At 40.0% G+C, this 19869-nt stretch overlaps 1 protein-coding gene across 5 annotated transcripts in view; it reads right to left on the minus strand.

Moving 5' to 3' along the window:
- Positions 1–472: 472 nt before the first annotated feature.
- The window catches only part of ALS2 (alsin Rho guanine nucleotide exchange factor ALS2), a 71342-nt gene continuing 51945 nt past the window's right edge, over positions 473–19869 (minus strand). For 4 of the 5 annotated variants that reach the window (XM_047773245.1, XM_047773247.1, XM_047773249.1 and 1 more), the window contains 14 exons: positions 19687–19851; positions 18427–18538; positions 17848–17925; positions 16614–16747; positions 15135–15302; positions 11270–11387; positions 10044–10201; positions 7804–7926; positions 7110–7286; positions 5978–6023; positions 5707–5768; positions 4785–4934; positions 4443–4539; positions 473–1822 (listed from right to left, as the gene is read on the minus strand). In XM_047773245.1, the coding sequence (XP_047629201.1) occupies positions 1784–1822; positions 4443–4539; positions 4785–4934; positions 5707–5768; positions 5978–6023; positions 7110–7286; positions 7804–7926; positions 10044–10201; positions 11270–11387; positions 15135–15302; positions 16614–16747; positions 17848–17925; positions 18427–18538; positions 19687–19851 (1627 nt within the window). In that variant the 3' untranslated portion in view covers positions 473–1783. The remainder of the gene's footprint in view (positions 1823–4442; positions 4540–4784; positions 4935–5706; positions 5769–5977; positions 6024–7109; positions 7287–7803; positions 7927–10043; positions 10202–11269; positions 11388–15134; positions 15303–16613; positions 16748–17847; positions 17926–18426; positions 18539–19686; positions 19852–19869) is intronic. The other variant, XM_047773250.1, reaches the window with a different exon arrangement.

The following is a 19869-nucleotide window of genomic DNA, read 5'->3' on the forward strand; positions in this document are numbered from 1 at the left end:
AAAATTAATTTGTTCTTTGTCAGCAAAGACACTATTATGTTTATGTTTAACTAATTATTAGCTTTTTAGGGCCACACCCACGGCATATGGAAGTTCCCAGGCTAGGGGTCGAATCAGAGCTACAGCTGCCGGCCTACACCACAGCTACAGCAAAGCCAGATCCGAGCCACATCTGTGACCTACACTGCAGCTCACAGCAATACCAGATCCTTAACCCACCAAGTAGGACCAGGGATCAATCCTGCATCCTCATGGATAATAGTTGGGTTCATTACTGCTGAGCCAATGGGAACTCCCATGTTTATGTTTATTTTAGAGATCTCTAAAACCCCAGTGGGATCTGAGGCCTCTACAAAGAGGCATAGATTCCAATGCAGGGAAACCTCATCTGCCCCCAAAAACTAAACTTGGGTTTCTTTTAAATTTTTAGGCTGCCCTGTTTCATTTCTTTTGCAATCATAAAACAACCTCGTAAAGATGAACATCTTTTATTATGAAAATTGCTGTTACATTACAGCCAACATTCCGAAACAGTATTTTAATAAACACTTGTCTTGATTATAAAGTAGAGCAGAAACCATGATCCTTTTTGAAAACTGATTAACATCTGCTGATGTTAACATAAAGCAGGAGAATACTCCATACGCTCACTCTGGTGTGGAGGAGATGAGACGGGAAGAGCACCTATGTTATCCCAAACAGCTACTAGTGTTACTTGAACAATGTAAACCAACCACTTACAACAGGACATTCAAAAAAAAAAAGGCCAAAAGCGAAACACTAGAAGGTTAAAAGATCGAGGGGTCACAACATTTTTGATAGGGGAAAAGACAAAGCGTGTTTCCTTTTCCTTCCCCTCTGTGAGTTCAGTGCGAGGTATGGGGAGGACCACAATACCAGGTCAAGGACAGATGCGGTTCTTGCTTCCATATTTCCCAGTCTCTAGTCCTGCTCCGAACACAGCCTGCATGCCGAAGCTCTTCAGGCTCTCATTCACAGGCCTTGGGATACAGCGTTTGCACATGGATGAATGGGGTTCCGTAGCAGCTCAGAGCCAGTGTCTGAATTCCAGTGTATTCACTCTGTAGCCTTGTAAGGAATCCAAGAACAAAATTCCTACGTACTTTCCTAGTCAGGAGGCAGAAGGCTCCTATGTGGACGTGCTCCATGCTGGGGGTTACGGTGTGGTACTAACGGCACAGAACCTCTCCCATCATGAATACCCTGGTGGAAAAGCTTAAAAAAGTTAAAACTGCAGTTTAAAAGTTCCTCTTTCCCCTCCCTCAGCAAAGAAGAAATGGTGCACACATGACTGCAAGGAATTGAGGAAGGCAGAGTGTGGTGACTGTAGTTTCCAGTACAATCTGCTCCTTGCAAAGGGGTCCGGGGTAACTGCAGGCAAACTGGAAGCTCAAAAATATTCATTCACTTCCTTAATAGAAGAAGCTATACTGAGAGTTTTTTCTTACAACTTCATGAGCTGGCATACTCTTTACTGTAGGAAGGGAGAGCCTCTTTTTTTCAACAGTAGATGCATATTTGGGCAACTTAACATAGGCCAGGGACTAAAGTCGATCTGATTTCTTCCTCCTTGTCAATCCTCCCCTTCAACTACTTTTAGTCTGGGCTCAGAGCTCCAATCATTAGCAAGGCTCAGAAACAACAACCAAAATAATACAACGTCCTCATTTCAACACCATTCTTTTTTTGCCACCACAGGAAGATGCCAGATGGTGCTAAAACACTCTGAATAGATAATCCAGTTGTCAAGCTGTTATGCAGCCTAGTTAAGCTTCTCACGCTGGATCTGGTAGTAACATGCCTGAAAAAAAGTTCACAACCATTTCAAACTTACTTGAAAAGAAATTACATAAACATAACAATGCACATGAGACCAAGAACAGAAGCTCCTTATGAATACTGATAGCTCAACAAAATCAGGTGCTTTCATTTCCCTGTTTCTGCCGGTCCTCCTCCCCAGCCCATGTCTATTTTTCCGAGTTATAATTAGTAGAGCTAAAATTTCGTAAAATTCCCTCTAACTCTAAAACGGACAAAAAAATTTTTACAAGCTGTATAATATTCTTCATTAAGCAGACATACCTTAATTTGCTAAGCCACTATTGAACAGACATTTAGCATATGTTGGTGATCAGTTTAAGGTACACAAACGACTGTAATCAAAATCACCCCAGCATGTTTGATAACCACACAGGTTGAGATTAAGCATCATTCCAGACCTACGGAGTCAGAATTTCCAGGAATGCATTTTGAGAAGTATCTCCAAGTGATTCTGAAAGTACCCAGGTTTGGGAGTTACTCTTACACAAAGAACACCTCATACAAATAATACACAATATTTTCCATTCTTTAATTTCTTGGGATAAATCTCCAAGAAATTAAAGAATGGACACTCAAACTCTACCAACATTTTTGAGGTTGTTGATATAAGTATTAATAACAATTGTTTTTTTCAAAAGGTGACTGCCGGAGTTCCCATTGTGGCTCAGTGGGTTAAGAACCTGACATAGCGTCTGTGAGGATGAGGGTTGGATCCCTGGCCTTGCTCAGTGGGCTAGAGATCTGGTACTGCTGCAAGCTGCAGGGTAGGCTGCAGATGCGGCTTGGATCTGGCACTGCTGTGGCTGTGGTGTAGGTCGGCAGCTGCAGCTCTGATTCGACCCCTAGCCCGGGAACTTCCATATGCTGCAAGTGTGGCATAAAAAGGAAAAGAAAGAAAGAAAACAAACAAACAAAACCAAAAGGGTGATTGCTATTTACTATTATCGGCAATGTGGGACTGATTCTGACTTCACTGGGTATGATTCTGTAACATTTTTGCTAATTGAGCAGAGACGAAATGACGCCTTCTTTAAATTGGCAGTGAGGTTGAGCATCTTCCCTATATATAAATGTATTAAAATTCAGTTTCTTCCTTGGTGATATGTTTAGAGATGCTCTTCATATAACATAAATACTAATAATGTAAGTTATTGGTAGGCAATATTTTCCCCAGTGGCCCCCACCCTTTTCAAGTTTAGTTAAGTCGAAAAGTTTAAATAATTAGCCCAAGCCTGAAACCCTGACATTAAGTTCTAGTATTTTTCTCATTTTAACTTGCCTATCTTCTCGTCTCACTCCCTTCGTGTACATTTAAACCTTAAGGCATCTGTAATTTGCTATATGAATGATTCCACTCTTGATTCCAACCCTCCCTCCAAAAAGCTAAAGCTATTCCAATATTTTGACCATTTATTAAATAACTCTTTTCTTTTCCATTTTTGTGTTTGATGTTTCCATTTTCATATGTGAGGTTTCTATTATAATACTGCCTATATGGGAGCTATCCCTTCTCTAAGGCATTTGTCTATTCCAGTGACAGTAATATACTATTTTTTTTGGGGGGGGGGCATGCCCACAGCACATAGAAGTTCCCAGGCCAGGGATGGAAACCACACCACAGCAGTGACAATGCTGGATCCTTAACCAGCTGAGCCACGAGGCGACTCCAGTAGCATACTTTCTTAATTATTGCCATTTCATAATACTTCACTAATTGGCATAGTGGGCTATACTGTCCCTTTTTTTCAGAGGTGTTTCTGCCATATTTTTCTTCCAATAAACTTCAGAATAATTGTATCAAATTCCAAAAGAAATCAAGGCAGGGGAACTGAAATGACTTCCAACAATCCCTAGAGAGCACCCAGATCAGAGAACCTCATTTGTAACCAAGTGGTTATAGCAAAAAACAGGCAAGAAAGAAGACACAACTTCTATTCATCACATACATACAGCCTTCTGTGTTTTACCTTAATTCCAACAGCTCTACTGGTGGATACTTTTTTGGACACTAAGAATTCTTTCTATTTCTGTTTTAGTTACATTGATATAGATGGTCTACATTTATAAAGAGCTGTAACAATTTGAATGATCAATTTATAGGGAAGATTGGGTGGTGAATAATTTGCTTTAGTATGTTGTGAATAATTGGCTCTACTTCTCTTTAATAAATTATCATACTTCAACAATACGTGCTCTAAAAACTTAATATCTGCATTCAAATTTTACATAAAGAAGAAAATGGTTAATGACAGATCCATAATATGGTAAACGAAGGAGAGATTTTAACATTAAAAAAATACCTAAACTTGGAGTTCCCGTCGTGGCGCAGTGGTTAACGAATCCGACTAGGAACCACGAGGTTGTGGGTTCGGTCCCTGTCCTTGCTCAGTGGGTTAACGATCCGGCGTTGCCGTGAACTGTGGTGTAGGTTGCAGATGTGGCTCGGATCCCGCGTTGCTGTGGCTCTGGCGTAGGCCGGTGGCTACAGCTCCGATTAGACCCCTAGCCTGGGAACCTCCATATGCCACGGGAGCGGCCCAAGAAATAGCAAAAAGACAAAAAAACAAAAACAAAACAAAAAAAACAAACCTAAACTTTACCTTCAAGGTGGTGAACATTATACCCTGTTCCCCATGCTGAAGATATGGGTCCATCAGATCTTCAATGAGGTGAACCTCGGAACCCAAATTCCTAATCCTGCCCCAGTGAGAAAAAGATATTGAGTTATTTCTGCTTTATGTGTATGTCCTACTTCTGAATCTTTCTGAAGGGAAAAGAAAGAACAGTTCAATAAAATGGTAATACCAGAGTGAAAAAGAGTTGACAGAAATGGATTTTTTTTTCTAGTGGGGGAGTATATTCCTGTCATTAGCTCAGAAAAACAAAGGGGCAGAGTTGTTAAAATAATGTCACTGATATTAAAGTCAGAAGAGATTGGTCACCTGGCCCGTAGCACCACATATAAGAAAACAGGAAACAAGTCATCCATGGACCACAAGAAGTCTTCCTGAAGTGATGCCAGGACACTCTGAGAGATCTCTTCAAAGGTCTGCTGAATGACTTTAAGTTTGTCTGAAGGGGTAAATGTCGTGCTGTTGTAAAAAAAAAATAAAATAAAATATAAAAATAAATGACAAAAAATATCCTATAGTTTTCTTAATAGAGCCATTTGATTTAATTTAACAATATACCCTCTTAGGCTCATGTGCCTTAAGTCGGACGCTTTAAAGTTGGACACTTTAGGCAAAATGAGTTGCTAGAAGAGATGACCTCTGTAACTCTATGGTTCTTTGAGAAAAGAAGCCTCCAACTATCAATGGTTCACATGAAAGGAATTCACTAAGTCATAGATCATCTCCTTTTACCCATGTGGAATCTTCTATTTTCCTAGCATGCTCTTCTCTGAGTAAGACATTTCTGGTTAATTTCCTTGGCTACAGAAGTGATTTTTTTTTTTTTTTTTGGCTGCCAGGGATCAGATCTGAGCCACAGTTGTGACCTATGCTACAGCTGCAGCAACACCAGATCCTTTAACCCACTGTGCCAAGCAGGAACTTGAACCTGCATCCTAATGCTGCAGAGATACCCCAGACCCCATTGTGCGACAGCAGGAACTGCTAAAGATGTGATTATGTAGATAAATTTCTGGGTAGGTTCTCCACCACTTTTGAAAATGCAAGGGCCCTTGTAAAGGAAAAGGTACCCCCAAAGGTCTCAAAAGAGCCTTTCTGATTTCCAGGCTGAGGTTGACATCATCCTGCGGGGATAAGGGATTAGAGTTTAGGTAAGGATAAGATCTAATGAATATCTTAACAGACTAACCACTATTTTGATTTATGTGATTTTCAACAAATTGGAGATTACCTGATCTGCTGCAGACATTCCACAGCTGAGGAAAAACAAGCATCTTTTGTGGTTGGCAAAACCTGCAAAAAGAGAATTTATATGGATCATAGATGAAAGTTGTCTTTTGCAGTAACAATAAAAATAAATGACACCGAGAGCAGAATGCCAAGTCTTAATGAGTAACTCATGCTTGGGTACTATTCTACCAAAGAAAAACTTTGAGCTGCTATCTCAAATCCCTCATACCAAATAAAAGCATATTTGCTATGGAAACTAAAATCCACTATACCTTTTTACTCTCTCCAAGGACTGACAAGGTTGCTGGCCAAAACTTCCTACAATGGAATTCATACATTGTTAATACAAGTTACTTATGGCAGATTAATTCCCATAACAAGTTAATGACTATGTTGGCTTTCCTGCCTCCATTTAAAGTAACCGTTCTCAGTTAGATTAAGTTTTAATAAACATTCCAGAAGTAATTCAAGAGTTTCCATCCTATCCCTACGGACCTTCTATACTCCAATAATCCGATACATTACAGATATTATCACGTATTAGTCAAAATCTTTCCTTCGCTCAGTTTTACCTCATTTTTACTATTGAAATATTTCACTGAAAGACATTTACTTTCCAATTAAGGCTTATCCACTTTTTTTGAAAGTACAAATATGTAATTATTGGATGTTGGGGTGATCATTTTCATCATAATACAAAAAGAAAGCATAATCACTTACCATTCCCTTGGTATGGCAAGAAATAATGCCTTGTAACAAAAAAGCACTTCTGGAGTTCCTGTCGTAGCTCAGTGGTTAATGAATCCGACTAGTATCCATGTAGACGCAGGTTCAATCCCCGGCCTTGCTCAGTGGATTAAGGATCCGGCGTTGCCATGAGCCATGGTGTAGGCCGGCAGCTGTAGCTCCAATTCGACCCCTGGCCTGGGAACCTCCATATGCCACAGGTGTGGCCCTGAAAAGACAAAAGACCAAAAAAAAAGAACATTTCTAAAATTTTAAACTAGAAGCTGTAGATGGAGAGGGAGGAAAGAGAAGAATGGGAAGGAAAAATACCAAAGGCAGGATATAATTAATTTTTTCTGAAAATGTGAACACATGTATTTTGCTTTAAAGAACTGCAAAGTATCTGGCAAGATAACTCAAATTATATATCTACATATATCTATATAAATTCAGAACATACACACATTCATCAGAATAATCAGGTTTCATGTTCATCTCCAAAAATTCTCAGAAATGAAGAATATTAAATAGCACTATTTTGCTGAAGACAGATAAGCAATAGGCAAATAAACTGCAAATCATATATGTAATTAGGTATCAAAGTACCAAATTCCTGATAATGCTGTCTGCATTTTTGAGTTAAAACCATTGGATTCCATTCATAACTACTGTACTTACCTCTGCACCCCAAGGAAGCCCAAAAGAGCAATATCAGGCTGCTTATTTAGTCGGAGAACACATTCCCAGTAAACGTCCTCCTCTCGGTCGTTATCCAGGGCGTAGAGCATGAACAGAGGTGGGTAGAGCCGAGGCAGGAGCACAGGGAGTAATAACCCAGAGCCTGTTACCACGTAACTACAAAACATTGGAGTGAGAGTGAGAAGCGGTAATCTTAAAATTCAATACAGAATCAAAAGATGGATCTTCATTTTCTAGAAGCTGAAAGTAAAGATGGAAAATTTTAAGTAAAGAAGCACTTATATTACTTCTTTTATGTAAGGAGTTAACACGAGAAGTTTACCCATGGCCCCAGAGCTTTGTCCTGGGCCAAGTGTGAATTCTCTTCATCAACTCAAAATCTAACTGAAAGCCCACTTTGTTTCCATTTTAAGGCTGATTTCTCTGTTGTCCTAGGAGAATGATTTAACTCTGCTCAGCAGTCTTGGGCCCGGCCATCTGTGGTTACACTTCCATAGGGTTTGGCTACAAGAGCTTGAGACCTAAACGGAACCTCAGAGATCACTTGGTCCAACCACATCATTTTAGAACAAAGGAAACAGATCTAGAGAAAACAACTTTTCCTGGGATTCTTTGCATGAGATTAATGGGTCCCCACCCCTTTTCTTCACCGTCTCCACCCAGCTCCACTCACCCTGGCTCTGGGGATTCAGATCTGGAATCTGACTTGCCAGTGCAAAAGGACTTCCTCTCGGTGGGCAGAGGAGCAGAGAGAGGGATAGTGCTGCCCTCTTCAGGAAGCTCAGGAAATAAGAACCTACGGAAGAATAAAAAATACCATTATACAATTACGCCTCTGCTGTGCTAAAAAGAGTAAAGACAGATTTCCATCATTTAATCTACTTAAAGGACCAATGAGGCCAAACTTTACATCAACTAAATATGTTATTTCCCTGAGATTCTTAACTGATGCTTCTTACAGGGTAAAATTAAGACTGTAGCTAGTGAAAGACAGCACTAAAATCTTTACGTGCTTTTTTTTTTTCCCCCTGTCCAGTTACGAAAGAATGAAGAATTCTGATCTATATATGTTTTTCTTACTGGCAAAGTCTTTTCTGAGGTCAGTGTGTATTGACTCTTAAGGCAGAAATCATTGTTTTCGGAGTATAAACAAGTATAAGTGGAAACAACTTAAACGTCCAACATTAAGGAAAAATGAAAACCCATTTAATGAAAACATTTAAAAAATTTTTTTTAAAGTTAAGCTGTTGAAAAAATTTTCCAAGTGACTGACCCATTAAATTATGGAGGATTTTTCCCCAAGTGTTGAATTTTCCCTAGATTTTGTTTCCCACCCCGTGTGCAAATGGTAGACTCGCATGAGCAAACTTACTGTTTTCTTTATTTTTACAGACTTAAACTTTACCCCTTTAAAGGCAGCTTGCAATCTTCTGTATTTTTGTTGACTTATACCATGCACCTGCCTCTTATTTTACACTTGAGAAAACTACAAATAGGCTCAAGAAACTCATCTTCACATTACCCATCTAGCTAACGTCAAAGCTGAAGCAATCCCAGCCCAGTGATCTTTTTAGTAGGTCACATGGCACTCCCAAAACCTGAAACATTTCCAAATGCACTTATCAGTTTTGAGGCTAATAAAATAAGGCGGTTTAGTGGGACCAAGTCATAAACTTTTGTATAACTATCTCAATGTAGTATTTACTTGTTGGCTTAAACCCAGTAAAATACCTTGAATTTCACAAGCTCCAAATTTGCTGGCTGCCTGAAACTCTTCTTCAAGAGATTCTTGCTTGCTTTCTCACCTCCTTCAAAGTCTCTGCTCAGACATTACTTTATTAATCAGGTCTCCCTGAGCCTCAGTTTAAAATAGCAGCACCTTGCCTCCAGCCCCATCCCCCCTCCCCTCTGTCACAAATCTGTCCCTATTCGAATGCAAGTCCCACGAGAGTACAGATTTTCTTTTTTTCTTTGGTTTGTTCACTGATAAATTCCCCTACAGGATAGAATGATGGCTAACACATAGATGCGCTCAATAAATATTTGTTGAATAAATGAACGAATAGTCTGCTATCAAGGGCTCAGACATAAATGCTCATGGATAAAACTTCATATTAGACTTTCTCTTTTCTGTTTGTTAGATTTTAGAAACATGATTTTGCCTAGAGATTAAATCCAAATAAGACCACTATATTTCATACCAAAATTGGTATTTTAATAAAATATGTAGCTGTGGTGTAGGCTGCCAGCTATAGCTCTGATTCCACCCCTAGCCAGGGAACTTCCATGCACTGTGGGTACAGCCCTAAAACTCACACACACACAAAGAAGGAAAAAACCCACTGTTTAGGGAGTTCCCATTGTGACTTGGTGGGTTAAGGACCCAACGTTGTCTCTGTGAGGATGTGGGTTCGATCCCTGACCTCGATCAGCGGGTTAAGGATCTGGTGTTGCCAAAAGCTGCGGGGAAGGTCACAGATGTGGCTTGGATCTGGTGTTGCCATGGCTGTGGCACAGACTGGCAGCTGCAGTTGTGATTTGACCCTTGGCCCAGGAGCTTCCATATGTCGCAGATGCAGCCATAAAAAGAAGAGAAAACAAAACAAAACATTTATTTTAGCCTCTTACACTTAATGAGTAAGAAAGCCATAAAAGAAATAAGTAACAATTGCTGAGGTCCATCTTTTTATAGTTACAGCATAAATACAAAGTAAAAACATATTTTCATTATTTAATCTATTTAAGGATCTGTGGCATAAAACCATTTTCTTGATGAACAATTTCTCTGATAAAGGGGAACGTTCATGACTCTTAACAAAGTCGTAATCTCTAGATTCACTAGGTGAAGCCACGCAAGCATAAGTATAAACTGGTATTCCACAGCTTGCAGCTTTTAGTGAAAAGATCTCTTACCTTACCAGCTGGAAGATTCGCTTAAGGTAGGACTTAATCTCCTTCACAGCCTCCTGCAGTAGCCGGCGGTTGGCTCCCACTCCCACATATGTCATTCTATACACTGCAACCAGGGTCTCCACGAGCCTGCCCAGTGGGTGCAGAGGAGTGTCGCAGGCCTGAGCAGGAAGAGAACCAATGCAGTCAGTCAACGTGCACTAACGACAGAAACAATCAATCAAAAGTAAACAGTTTCAGAAAAGATACACAATTTTCAAAACGTCAAGAGTCTAATTCCGACCCAGGAAAATTCAAATACTTTACCTTTTCTAAAAGTGTCGAATCTACCCAAATTATACATAGTAGGAGTTCCTGATCTTATTAATCAAAGTATCCTTTTAACATTTGGGGAAAATAGCTTTGGATACACTGATATAGAATATCCTTGAAAGAAAGGTTAAGACCTACTTCAAACATCACAAAAAATACATGAAATGCTACCTTGGAAAAAACTGAATAATGACAGTTGCTGACTGGTTAGGACCCTTGATTTCTCCTAAAACTCCCTCCGGCACCCCACATCAAAGCACGTTATGCTTTAAATTGTAGCTGATCTCAGAGGGTTTAAGAAGGAAGCAATGAGAGCATAACCACAGGGCAAGGGTGGTGCACTTTATTTACATACGCTCTTAGTTTACTAATGTTACCAACAAAAAGCCATTTTAATTTCTTTTTTTTTTTTTTTGTCTTTTCACCTTTTCTTGGGCCGCTCCCGTGGCATATGGAGGTTCCCAGGCTAGGGGTCGAATTGGAGCTGTAGCTGCCAGCCTACGCCAGAGCCACAGCAACTCAGGATCCGAGCCGCGTCTGCGACCTACACCACAGCTCACGGCAACGCCGGAACCTTGACCCACTGAGCAAGGGCAGGGATCGAACCTGCAACCTCATGGTTCCTAGTCGGATTCGTTAACCACTGCGCCACGATGGGAACTCCCATTTTAATTTCTGACCCTAATCTCCGGAACCCCCCTCCCCGAACGCTTTACAAAACTTAAAAGTTCTATCATGAAAATACATCAATCTTCAGGTAGAAATGTGCTTTTAGTAGTCAGAGAATTAACACAAGAAAGAGTCAGAAAGCAAAACCAGGACGTGGGTAACAATAAGCTGTGAGTACATCTGAATGATACATTATGGTAGTTGTATCATTAATTCACAAGACTGGTATGGCTTTGACTCTTGCTTACCTTTATTAAATATCTCTTGATGTCATCATATTTCTCCACAGAGAAGGCGCCAACATGCTGAGGAATGAATTCCAAACTCTCTAGTGTCTGAGTCTGTGAACGACTTAACATCTCTGGACTATAAAAAGGGAAAAGAAAGCCTATTACATTTCAAGAAAGCAAGATAACTGTGATGTGCACATGAAGCTCGGTCACCAACTAAGAATGAAATGGAGCATCCAACACAGTGTGTGGCCCAAGTGTGTTCATAACTGGTAACTGACCTGCTATTAGGTTTACATACCAGTCACTCCAGACAGCATTTAGTGTTACTCCACACCAACTACAATAAGTTAATGAAGATGCGGCACCGACCTAAACCATGGTGTTGAAAAATATTATGTTGGCTTGAAGAGAAAACTGGTGATAGACTTGTTAGTGATGATAAAAACAGAATAAAGGGGAGATGAAGAGCTAAGGATTAAGGCAAACAAATCAAAGGGCAAAGGATGAAATGGAAATGAGCTCGAGAAGTAAGGAGACAATGAGAACCCTACAAGAGGTCGTGGGGTAAGCATACAACAGACAAGGGGAAACTTTGGATGGAGAGGCTAAGGCAAAAGCACACACACTAGTGTAATGTTTGTAAATGTTTGGTAATGGCATGCTATCATTAGATTACAACTAAGGAGAAATTAGAAACAGTGCACAATCATCATTATACTACGTTAGATGAGCAAATAAGATCTCTGTGGCTGCAATGTGATTTTATACAGAAGTTCATTCATTCTCACTTCTTAGAAATACCCAACAAGAGTTAACCAAGGTTAACTCAATGCCTATGCCCAAGGGCTCTACCAGTGGGGCTGACCATCTGTAATCACACACAGGCAGGTCCACAGCTTTAATCAACCCTGGGAGTTTCCATTTCTCCTACTGATAGAAAAACTAGAAGGTAAAAATCATCAGCGCCACAAATGAAACATTATAATCAATTCTTATTTTTCCCAAATACAGAGGAAAACAAAACAAGACCTTCTTTCTATACTGCTGGGATTCGCAAGTTCTTTAGATCCTAATGCTAATCAATGCTTAGGGACATTACTGGCCAAACTAAAAAAGGAAATATGAAGAATGGTAGATGGGGTTGGGGGTGCAGGAAGCAGGAAAAAAAGAAAAACGGGAAAAGGAAGAAAATAAGAAAAAGCAGGAAAAGAAAGAAATGAAAAATATCTGTAATTTTTTCTTCCAGCACTTGACAGCTGTTGTGCCACTTCCTTTTCGCCTCCAAGGTTTCTGACAATAAGCGGCCACTTGAATTGCTGTTTCCATATGTGTAATGTGTAATTTTTCTCAAGCTGCTCTCAAGATTTTTTCCTTTCCATCTGAATATGATGCATCTGGACATGGATATCTGGTTTTTTTCTAGAATGGTCTGTTCAGCTTCTTGAATGTGTGGGTGTATGCCTTTCACCAAATTTGGGGAGTTTTCAATCACTAACTTATTCAAATGTTTTTTCAGCCCCATGATTTTTCTCCTTTCTTTCAGGGATTCTTAAGACACACATATTAAACTTTCAGGTCCTTTCAGATCCTTAGAGCCCTGTTCACTATTTTCCATTATTTTCAGCTTAAATAATTTCTATTAAGCTATTTTCAAGTTTACTGACTCATCTGCTGTCATCTCATTCTGCTACTGAGTCCACCCAGTGATTTTTTTTTTGTCTTTTTGCCTTTTCTAGGGCTGCTCCCATGGCATATGGAGGTTCCCAGGTTAGGGGTTGAATCGGAGCTGTAGCTGCCGGCTTACGCCACACCCACAGCAACTCAGGATCCGAGCCACGTCTGCAACCTACACCACAGCTCACAGTAATGCCGGATCCTTAACCCACTGAGCAAGGCCAGGGACTGAACCCACAACTTCATGGTTCCTGGTCAGATTTGTTAACCACTGCGCCACGACGGGAACTCCACACCCAGTGATTTTTAAAATTTGGTCACTGTATTTCTCAATTCAAAAATCTTGATTTGCTTCTTCTTTATACCTTCTATTTCTTTGTTGATACTTTCAATTTCAACATTTGTTTCAAGGATGTCTGCAATTGGTCATTTGAGCATTTTTATAATAGCTGCTTTAAAGTTCTTGTCAGATAATCCCCAAATCTATGTTAGGGGTCATTGATGTCTATTGTCTTCACCCAAATGAGTTGAGATGTTCATGATTCTTTGATTGCCAAGTAATTTCGGTTTTGTTCCTGGACACTCTGAGTAATGTGAGATTTTTGGGTCTCATTTACGTGCTTGGAGAACACTGACATCCATAACATGGTAGAACCGCAACTGTTATCTTCATAAGGACTTGCTTATAAAGTTGGCCCTTAGCTGGTATCTGGGAACTAAGCTTCCTAAACGTTCCCTATTTTCATATGAAACAGTTCCTAACCAACAAGGGCATTCTGCTCTCCACAGACTGTACTGACAAAGCAGTTTAGGGTGAACATCTGCTTCCTTCTGGGACTGTGCAAGTTTCGTAGTTGCTAAGCACAGGATGCCTATGGGACCAGTCTCCAGAATAAACCTGGGGCACTGAAACTCTAAAGGGCAGAAACAATGTGTACACGTGGCTGCATTTTACTGCTCAGGGGCGAGTGTGCTCTGTGTGAGCCTTCCCAGAAGGGAGAGAGCATGGGAAGTCTGCTCGTGGATTCCTTCAGACTCTGCCTGTCTTCTTCCCTTGTGACTGGGCTGTGGAGCCTTACTGTGCTGCTGTAGTATCTCTTACCTGTGAGTACAATTCTATGCTAAGATTTATAAGTCTGTCCAGTGAACTCCTGAATGGGTAAGTGACTTGGGGATCTCTGAAACTGTCAATATTTTTGTTTTGGCCCTCTGTGGACTGTGGTTTCAGTGTTACTTCACTTGTCAAAGGCTTTGCAGTCCTATCTGGGCTGTTCTGTGAGTACCACTCAGGTGTAACGCTGGGACCAAGGTGGAAGTCAACTTAGCAGCTCAGTTCTCAAAGTGTGTGCTATGCCAATTAGGACCAAATTCACACACGCACAGGTCCCGGGTGAGTCCAAGAGGTCAGAAACTACTTTACAGGGTTGCTTTCCAGAGCTCCTTTCTCTCCATTACTTCCTTGGCATTTTCTGGTTCCCCTTGTAGTTCCCGTGGCCAGAAACTGCACACTTCCATGAAGTGGTGGGAGGATAGAGAGGCCAAAATAGCAGTGAGGTCTGGCCATGACTCTAGTACCTGAGGATCCATCAAGGGAGAAGGATCCACTCCCATGAGAGTGCCGGTACCTGCATGTATCTGGTTCTCAGCTGCTCCAGCTGCCACCATCGCTTCCCCCGCACAGAAGTGCCTGCAGCCTGGGGCCCAGGGCACGAGAAAGTGGGGAAAAAGGAGAGAGAGAAAATCCAGTGAAGCTCATCCACTCCTTCTGAGCTTTTAGGAGTCTCTTTTCTGCATCTTGAGCCAGAAAGAGGGTTTTTTCTGGATCTCTGTCTGCAGCACAATATTTGCTTCTAGTTTGAGATTATACTGAGTTTCAGGCTGAGGGATACTGAGGTTCGGAAACCAGTAAACTCACTGCTGGTTGGGTAGTACGTTGATGCAGATGTTCTTCCCCAATACACCTGCTGATATTTGCTTTTCAGAGTTTCAAAGAGCTAGCTGTCCATGTATTCTGCCTGGGTTCTAGAGGCGAGTGTAATAGAAGATACGGGGAGGTGTGTTTTACCCTTCCTTACCCAGAAACAGAAGCACATCATTGGCTTTTATATTATATCTAAAAACCAAATGTGGGAATCCTGTAACTTATCAGTTCTGAGTTTCATCTTCCCAGCAGGCTCTGCCCCAGGCTGGGCAGGTATTCGCTCACCTGTCTCTGTGCTGGCGCCGACTGGTGGTCAGGGCCACAGCAATGTTGTCCCACGCTTTCCAAACGTCCCCTTGGCCTGGGTTCTCACAGCCTAGCTGACGCCAGCATTCATCAAATACTGCTTTCCACTTCTCATCCGCCGGCACTGCCAGGTTTCCTAGCTTCCTGCTAATAAGGTCATGTCAGCCTTTTATTAATCATTTACTTTGTGCAAAAATCCTAAAGAACAGCAAGTTTCTAATATAAAACTGGGAATGCTTCTGTGACAAAAAGTGCCTAGACTGATGGTGGTTCTATTTTTAAAAACCAAATGAAAATTTTAAAGGGATGGTTTTTAGCTACTTAGTATTTATTACATACTAAAGAGTATCAATTTTTAAGTATGAAGGACATTCAAGTTGCCTCCTTTACTTTCTACATTTGGTAGGACTGATTTGGTAAAACTGACTCTTGCTAAAACAAGGACTTTCGTCTGCTTTGCACATCTCATAATGAGAATAGCAAAAATATATGCTAAGGGTAAACACAGTATAGAAAGTGTATTAAGCTCTGATGAGAACAAAGAATCTGAGATGCTGTCAAAATACAAGAACAAAGATAACGCTAGAATCAATAAGGGAATATACTCATAAGCCAAAAACTTGAAGAATACAATACACTGAGAGTCTTTTGACTTTTTCCCATATATGCAGGGTATACTATTCTACTTAGGGTTTTATATACGTACATATATATATAGTTTTATATATATACACATGTATATATATTTGGTGTATATATAGGCTCTTTACTATTCCACTTAATAGATATAGGATTTTATATATATAGTGTTTTAAATATGTGCGTGTATACACATACATATATATATATTTGGTGTATTATATAGGATATTTTTTTTTTCTTTTTGCCTTTTCTAGGGCCACTTCCTGCAGCATATGGAGGTTCCCAGGCTAGGGGTCCAATCGGAGCTGTAGCTGTCAGCCAATGCCAGAGCCACAGCAATGGGGGATCCGAGCTGTGTCTGTGACTTACACCACAGTTCAGGGCAACACCAGATCCTTAACCCACTGAGCAAGGCCAGGGATGGAACCTGCAACCTCGTGGTTCCCAGTCGGATTCATTAACCACCACTGAGCCATGACGGGAACCCCAAGATCTTTACTTTTCAAAATCACGTTGTTGGGCTTCCATTTTTAAATGCTCTCTTTCAACCAACTTAGATAACTACACCATTAACGGTAAAATTATTCCTGCACAGAGCATTCTTTTTAAACATTTATGCTCTAATGCTATAATCTAAGCCAAGACTATAGATTTAGCTATTTATAGCAGTGTCAATTTGCAATTCAAAGTTATACTTTGTTTTTAAAAAAGGACTTTAAAAATTTGTTATGCATTTAAAATATTAACCAACTTAGATAATAGCAAGACAACTCAAAACAGTCAATAATTAATCCATAATTAACACCAGTTACTCACAAAACTTTGGGTCTGTCTTTATCACTCTCATATAGGCTAGGCTTGAAGTAGGTTCCAGTGACTTTTATCCCAGATCCCCATTCTCCACTAAAACAACCTTCAATGTAATCTCCATTTGGCATAGTCAATGTCCCCTAGGTAAAGTTAGATAAAATATGGAATTATAGCAAGTATTTTCAATCCTAAAAATCAGAGGAAAAAAGCATTAAACAGTTAACATTTTTCTTTTTAACCAGTTCCCAGTTCTTAAAAAAAAAAAGTACGTGCACATGTATGTGCAAAAAGAATGCATGCAGGTGTTCCCACTGTGGCACAGTAGGTTAAGAATCTGAATGCAGCAGTTTGAATTGCTGTGGAGGCATGGGTTTGTGGCATAGGTTCGATCCCCAGCCCAATGCAGTGGGTTAAAAGGATCTGACGTTGCTGAATCTGGAACATGGATTCAATCCCTGGTAACTTCCATATGCTGTGGGCACGGCCATAAAAAAAAAAAAAAAAGTGTATGACAATAACACATGGATTAAAGAAAAAATTGGTGAAATATTTTAAGCTGAATGAAATGAACACAAAACTTATCTAAACGGATGGGATGCTACTAGAGCAGTACTTCAAGGCAAATTTAAAGCCGTAAGCTGTAAACATCTATATTACAAGATAAGGAGGATCTCAAATCAGTAACCCAAAATTCCATTTTGCAAAGACAGAAGAGAAGTAAACTAAACCCAAAGCAAGAAGGAGATAATAAAGATTAGAGCAAAAATCACTGAGATTAAAAACAAATAAAATAATCAATGAAACGCAGAAGTTGCTTCTTTGAAAAGATATATGAACTTGACATTTAGACTGATCAAGAAAAGAAAAAGGGACAAAATTACAAAATCAAGAAACAGAGGCTATTACACCAATCTTATAGGAGTTCCCGTGTCGTGGCGCAGTGGAAATGAATCCGAATCCGACTAGGAACGATGAGGCTTCGGGTTTGATACCTGGCCTCGCCCAGTGGGTTAAGGCTCAGGCGTTGCCCTGAGCTGTGGTGTAGGTCAGACACAGCTCGGATCTGGCATTGCTGTGGCTCTGGCGTAGGCCAGCAGCTACAGCTCTGATTGGACCCCTAGCCTGGGAACCTCCCTATGCCACGGGTGCAGCCCTAAAAAGACAAAAGATGAAAAAAAAAAAAAAGAAAAGAAAAGAAAAGAAAAAAAAAGTGGAAGATTATTAGAAAGAAGTTTCCAACCTTTCCACTCAGGGTCCAATCATCTGAAAATTCTCCCTCATAGATAGTGTCATCTTCAGAAAGTAAAACTCCATTTCCCTATGAAGAAAAAGAAAAAAAATCACAACATATAAAATGCAGAGTAACTTGGAGTTTTTACAGCCACATCTCCCAAAGCGCTACATTATCTTAAAAGACAAAAAAAAAAAAAAAGAAAAGAAATGAAAAAAAAATCGGGCTAGGAAGATGGATTATTACTTAAAAGGTGATTAAAAAGAACACAAAAGTTTTAAAAAGTCAACAGTAACTAGGAGTTCCCATTGCGGCTCAGAAGTAATGAACCCAACTAGTATCCATGAGGATGAGGGTTCAATCCCTGGCCTTGCTCAAGAGGTTAAGGATCCGGCATTGCTGTGAGGTGTGGTGTAGGCCTTAGAGACAGCTCAGATCCTCCATTGCTATGGCTTGTGATGTAGGCTGGCAGCTGCAGCTCTGATTTCACCCCTAGCCTGGAAATTTCTATATGTCATCAGTGCGGCCCTAAAAAGATGTAAAAAAAAAAAAGTCAACAGTTAACTGTAAGCAAAATATCCCACTCACCATCATTTTATTGAGGTGAAAGTTGCCTTCATAGTACAGTCCAAACTGGGTAACTACCACACCATTCCCTTGACAAGCATCATCTTGCCACATTCCCATATACTTCTCTCCTCTGCAGAGAAATAGAAAAAAAAAAGAAATTAAAAAAAATCAATGATGATAAAGATGAGGTAGGGAAAAAAAAAAAGTTACCACATGGGGGATATCAGGCATTACCCGAGGTTGGTATCTTTTCCATTTCTCTACTTGAAGTAGTTAACTGTCCCCTCAAATGTGGGACAACGTGACTGCAAAATACATCCTACACTGAGAATGTTCTCTCTGGAATTTAACATTATAGTCTACCAGATATAGATCTGGAAACACTCCCAGTACTACCTTTGAAAACTTTAAAATACATAACTGCAAAAAATGAATGCCAAGAATTCAGCTTTAAATCATGTCACTCAAAATCTAATAGGGAGACTCAAACCTATGTAGTTTTTTCTCACTCAAAAGTTTACGAACTTAAAAAAAAAAAAAGAAATTGGGTTTATCATAAAAGAAGGCTCATTCTTCACTTACTCAAACTCAGAGAAATCTTACTAATCTCCATTAAAAAGAAAAAATTAGTACAAACTGTTTATATTAAATAATCATAGAGGTTAGTGATAAGAGCAAAATTTTTAAAATTCCACATGCCGACAATAACATGAGGGGGGAAAGAATATATATTAAGTCCAAAAGCAAACCAGGCCAAACCAAATATGGAGGCAAAAGAACAATATTCCTCCCCCAAAATTTAATTAATTGAATTTAACTAAGTTTGATTCCTGAGTTTCTGGCATGGTAACAAGTCTCTGAGCTGGCAGGAAGATCTGTGTAGATACCAGTCTATGACCCCAAAAGAGAACTTCCATTGATTCCCCTGCCCCCGCCCTCCATCCCAACCCTTTATTCCTGCTATCTACTGCCTGCATGAAAGATTTTTCTTTGTGTAATAATCAAAGATTTGGTAAAAGCTTTGTTTGTGTGTTTTATGGAAACCGGTGCCAATGTTAGTTCTGAATGATCCTGATCTTGTAGAGCAGTAACCTGTTGCCTGGTTCACAAGCAAAGGCATAAAATGATGCCTGATAACTCTGTCTTCTTATTAAAAAATGTTCCGAGTACTGCTGAATTAAGACATTCAGCCTTCATAAAATCATCAATGTTTTCAGAGAAGTCTAGGAACCTTAGCCTTGCACGTTAAACTGTGAGATTAGAAGCAGAATACTGTACCTAGTGATATCATCAAAGACACCATATCCTGCTTTCTTATCCATTACCCACTGGCCAATAAACATACTGGGAGAAGAGGAAGTTAATTTTCCGCTTCGTAGGAGCCCATGACCATGACGCATGTTATCTTGAAAACAGCCTTCAAACACTTCACCAGAGGCATAACTGTGGTTAGAAAGAATG

This window comes from Phacochoerus africanus, chromosome 3 (genome assembly GCF_016906955.1).
Source record: "Phacochoerus africanus isolate WHEZ1 chromosome 3, ROS_Pafr_v1, whole genome shotgun sequence".
Lineage (NCBI taxonomy): Eukaryota > Metazoa > Chordata > Mammalia > Artiodactyla > Suidae > Phacochoerus > Phacochoerus africanus.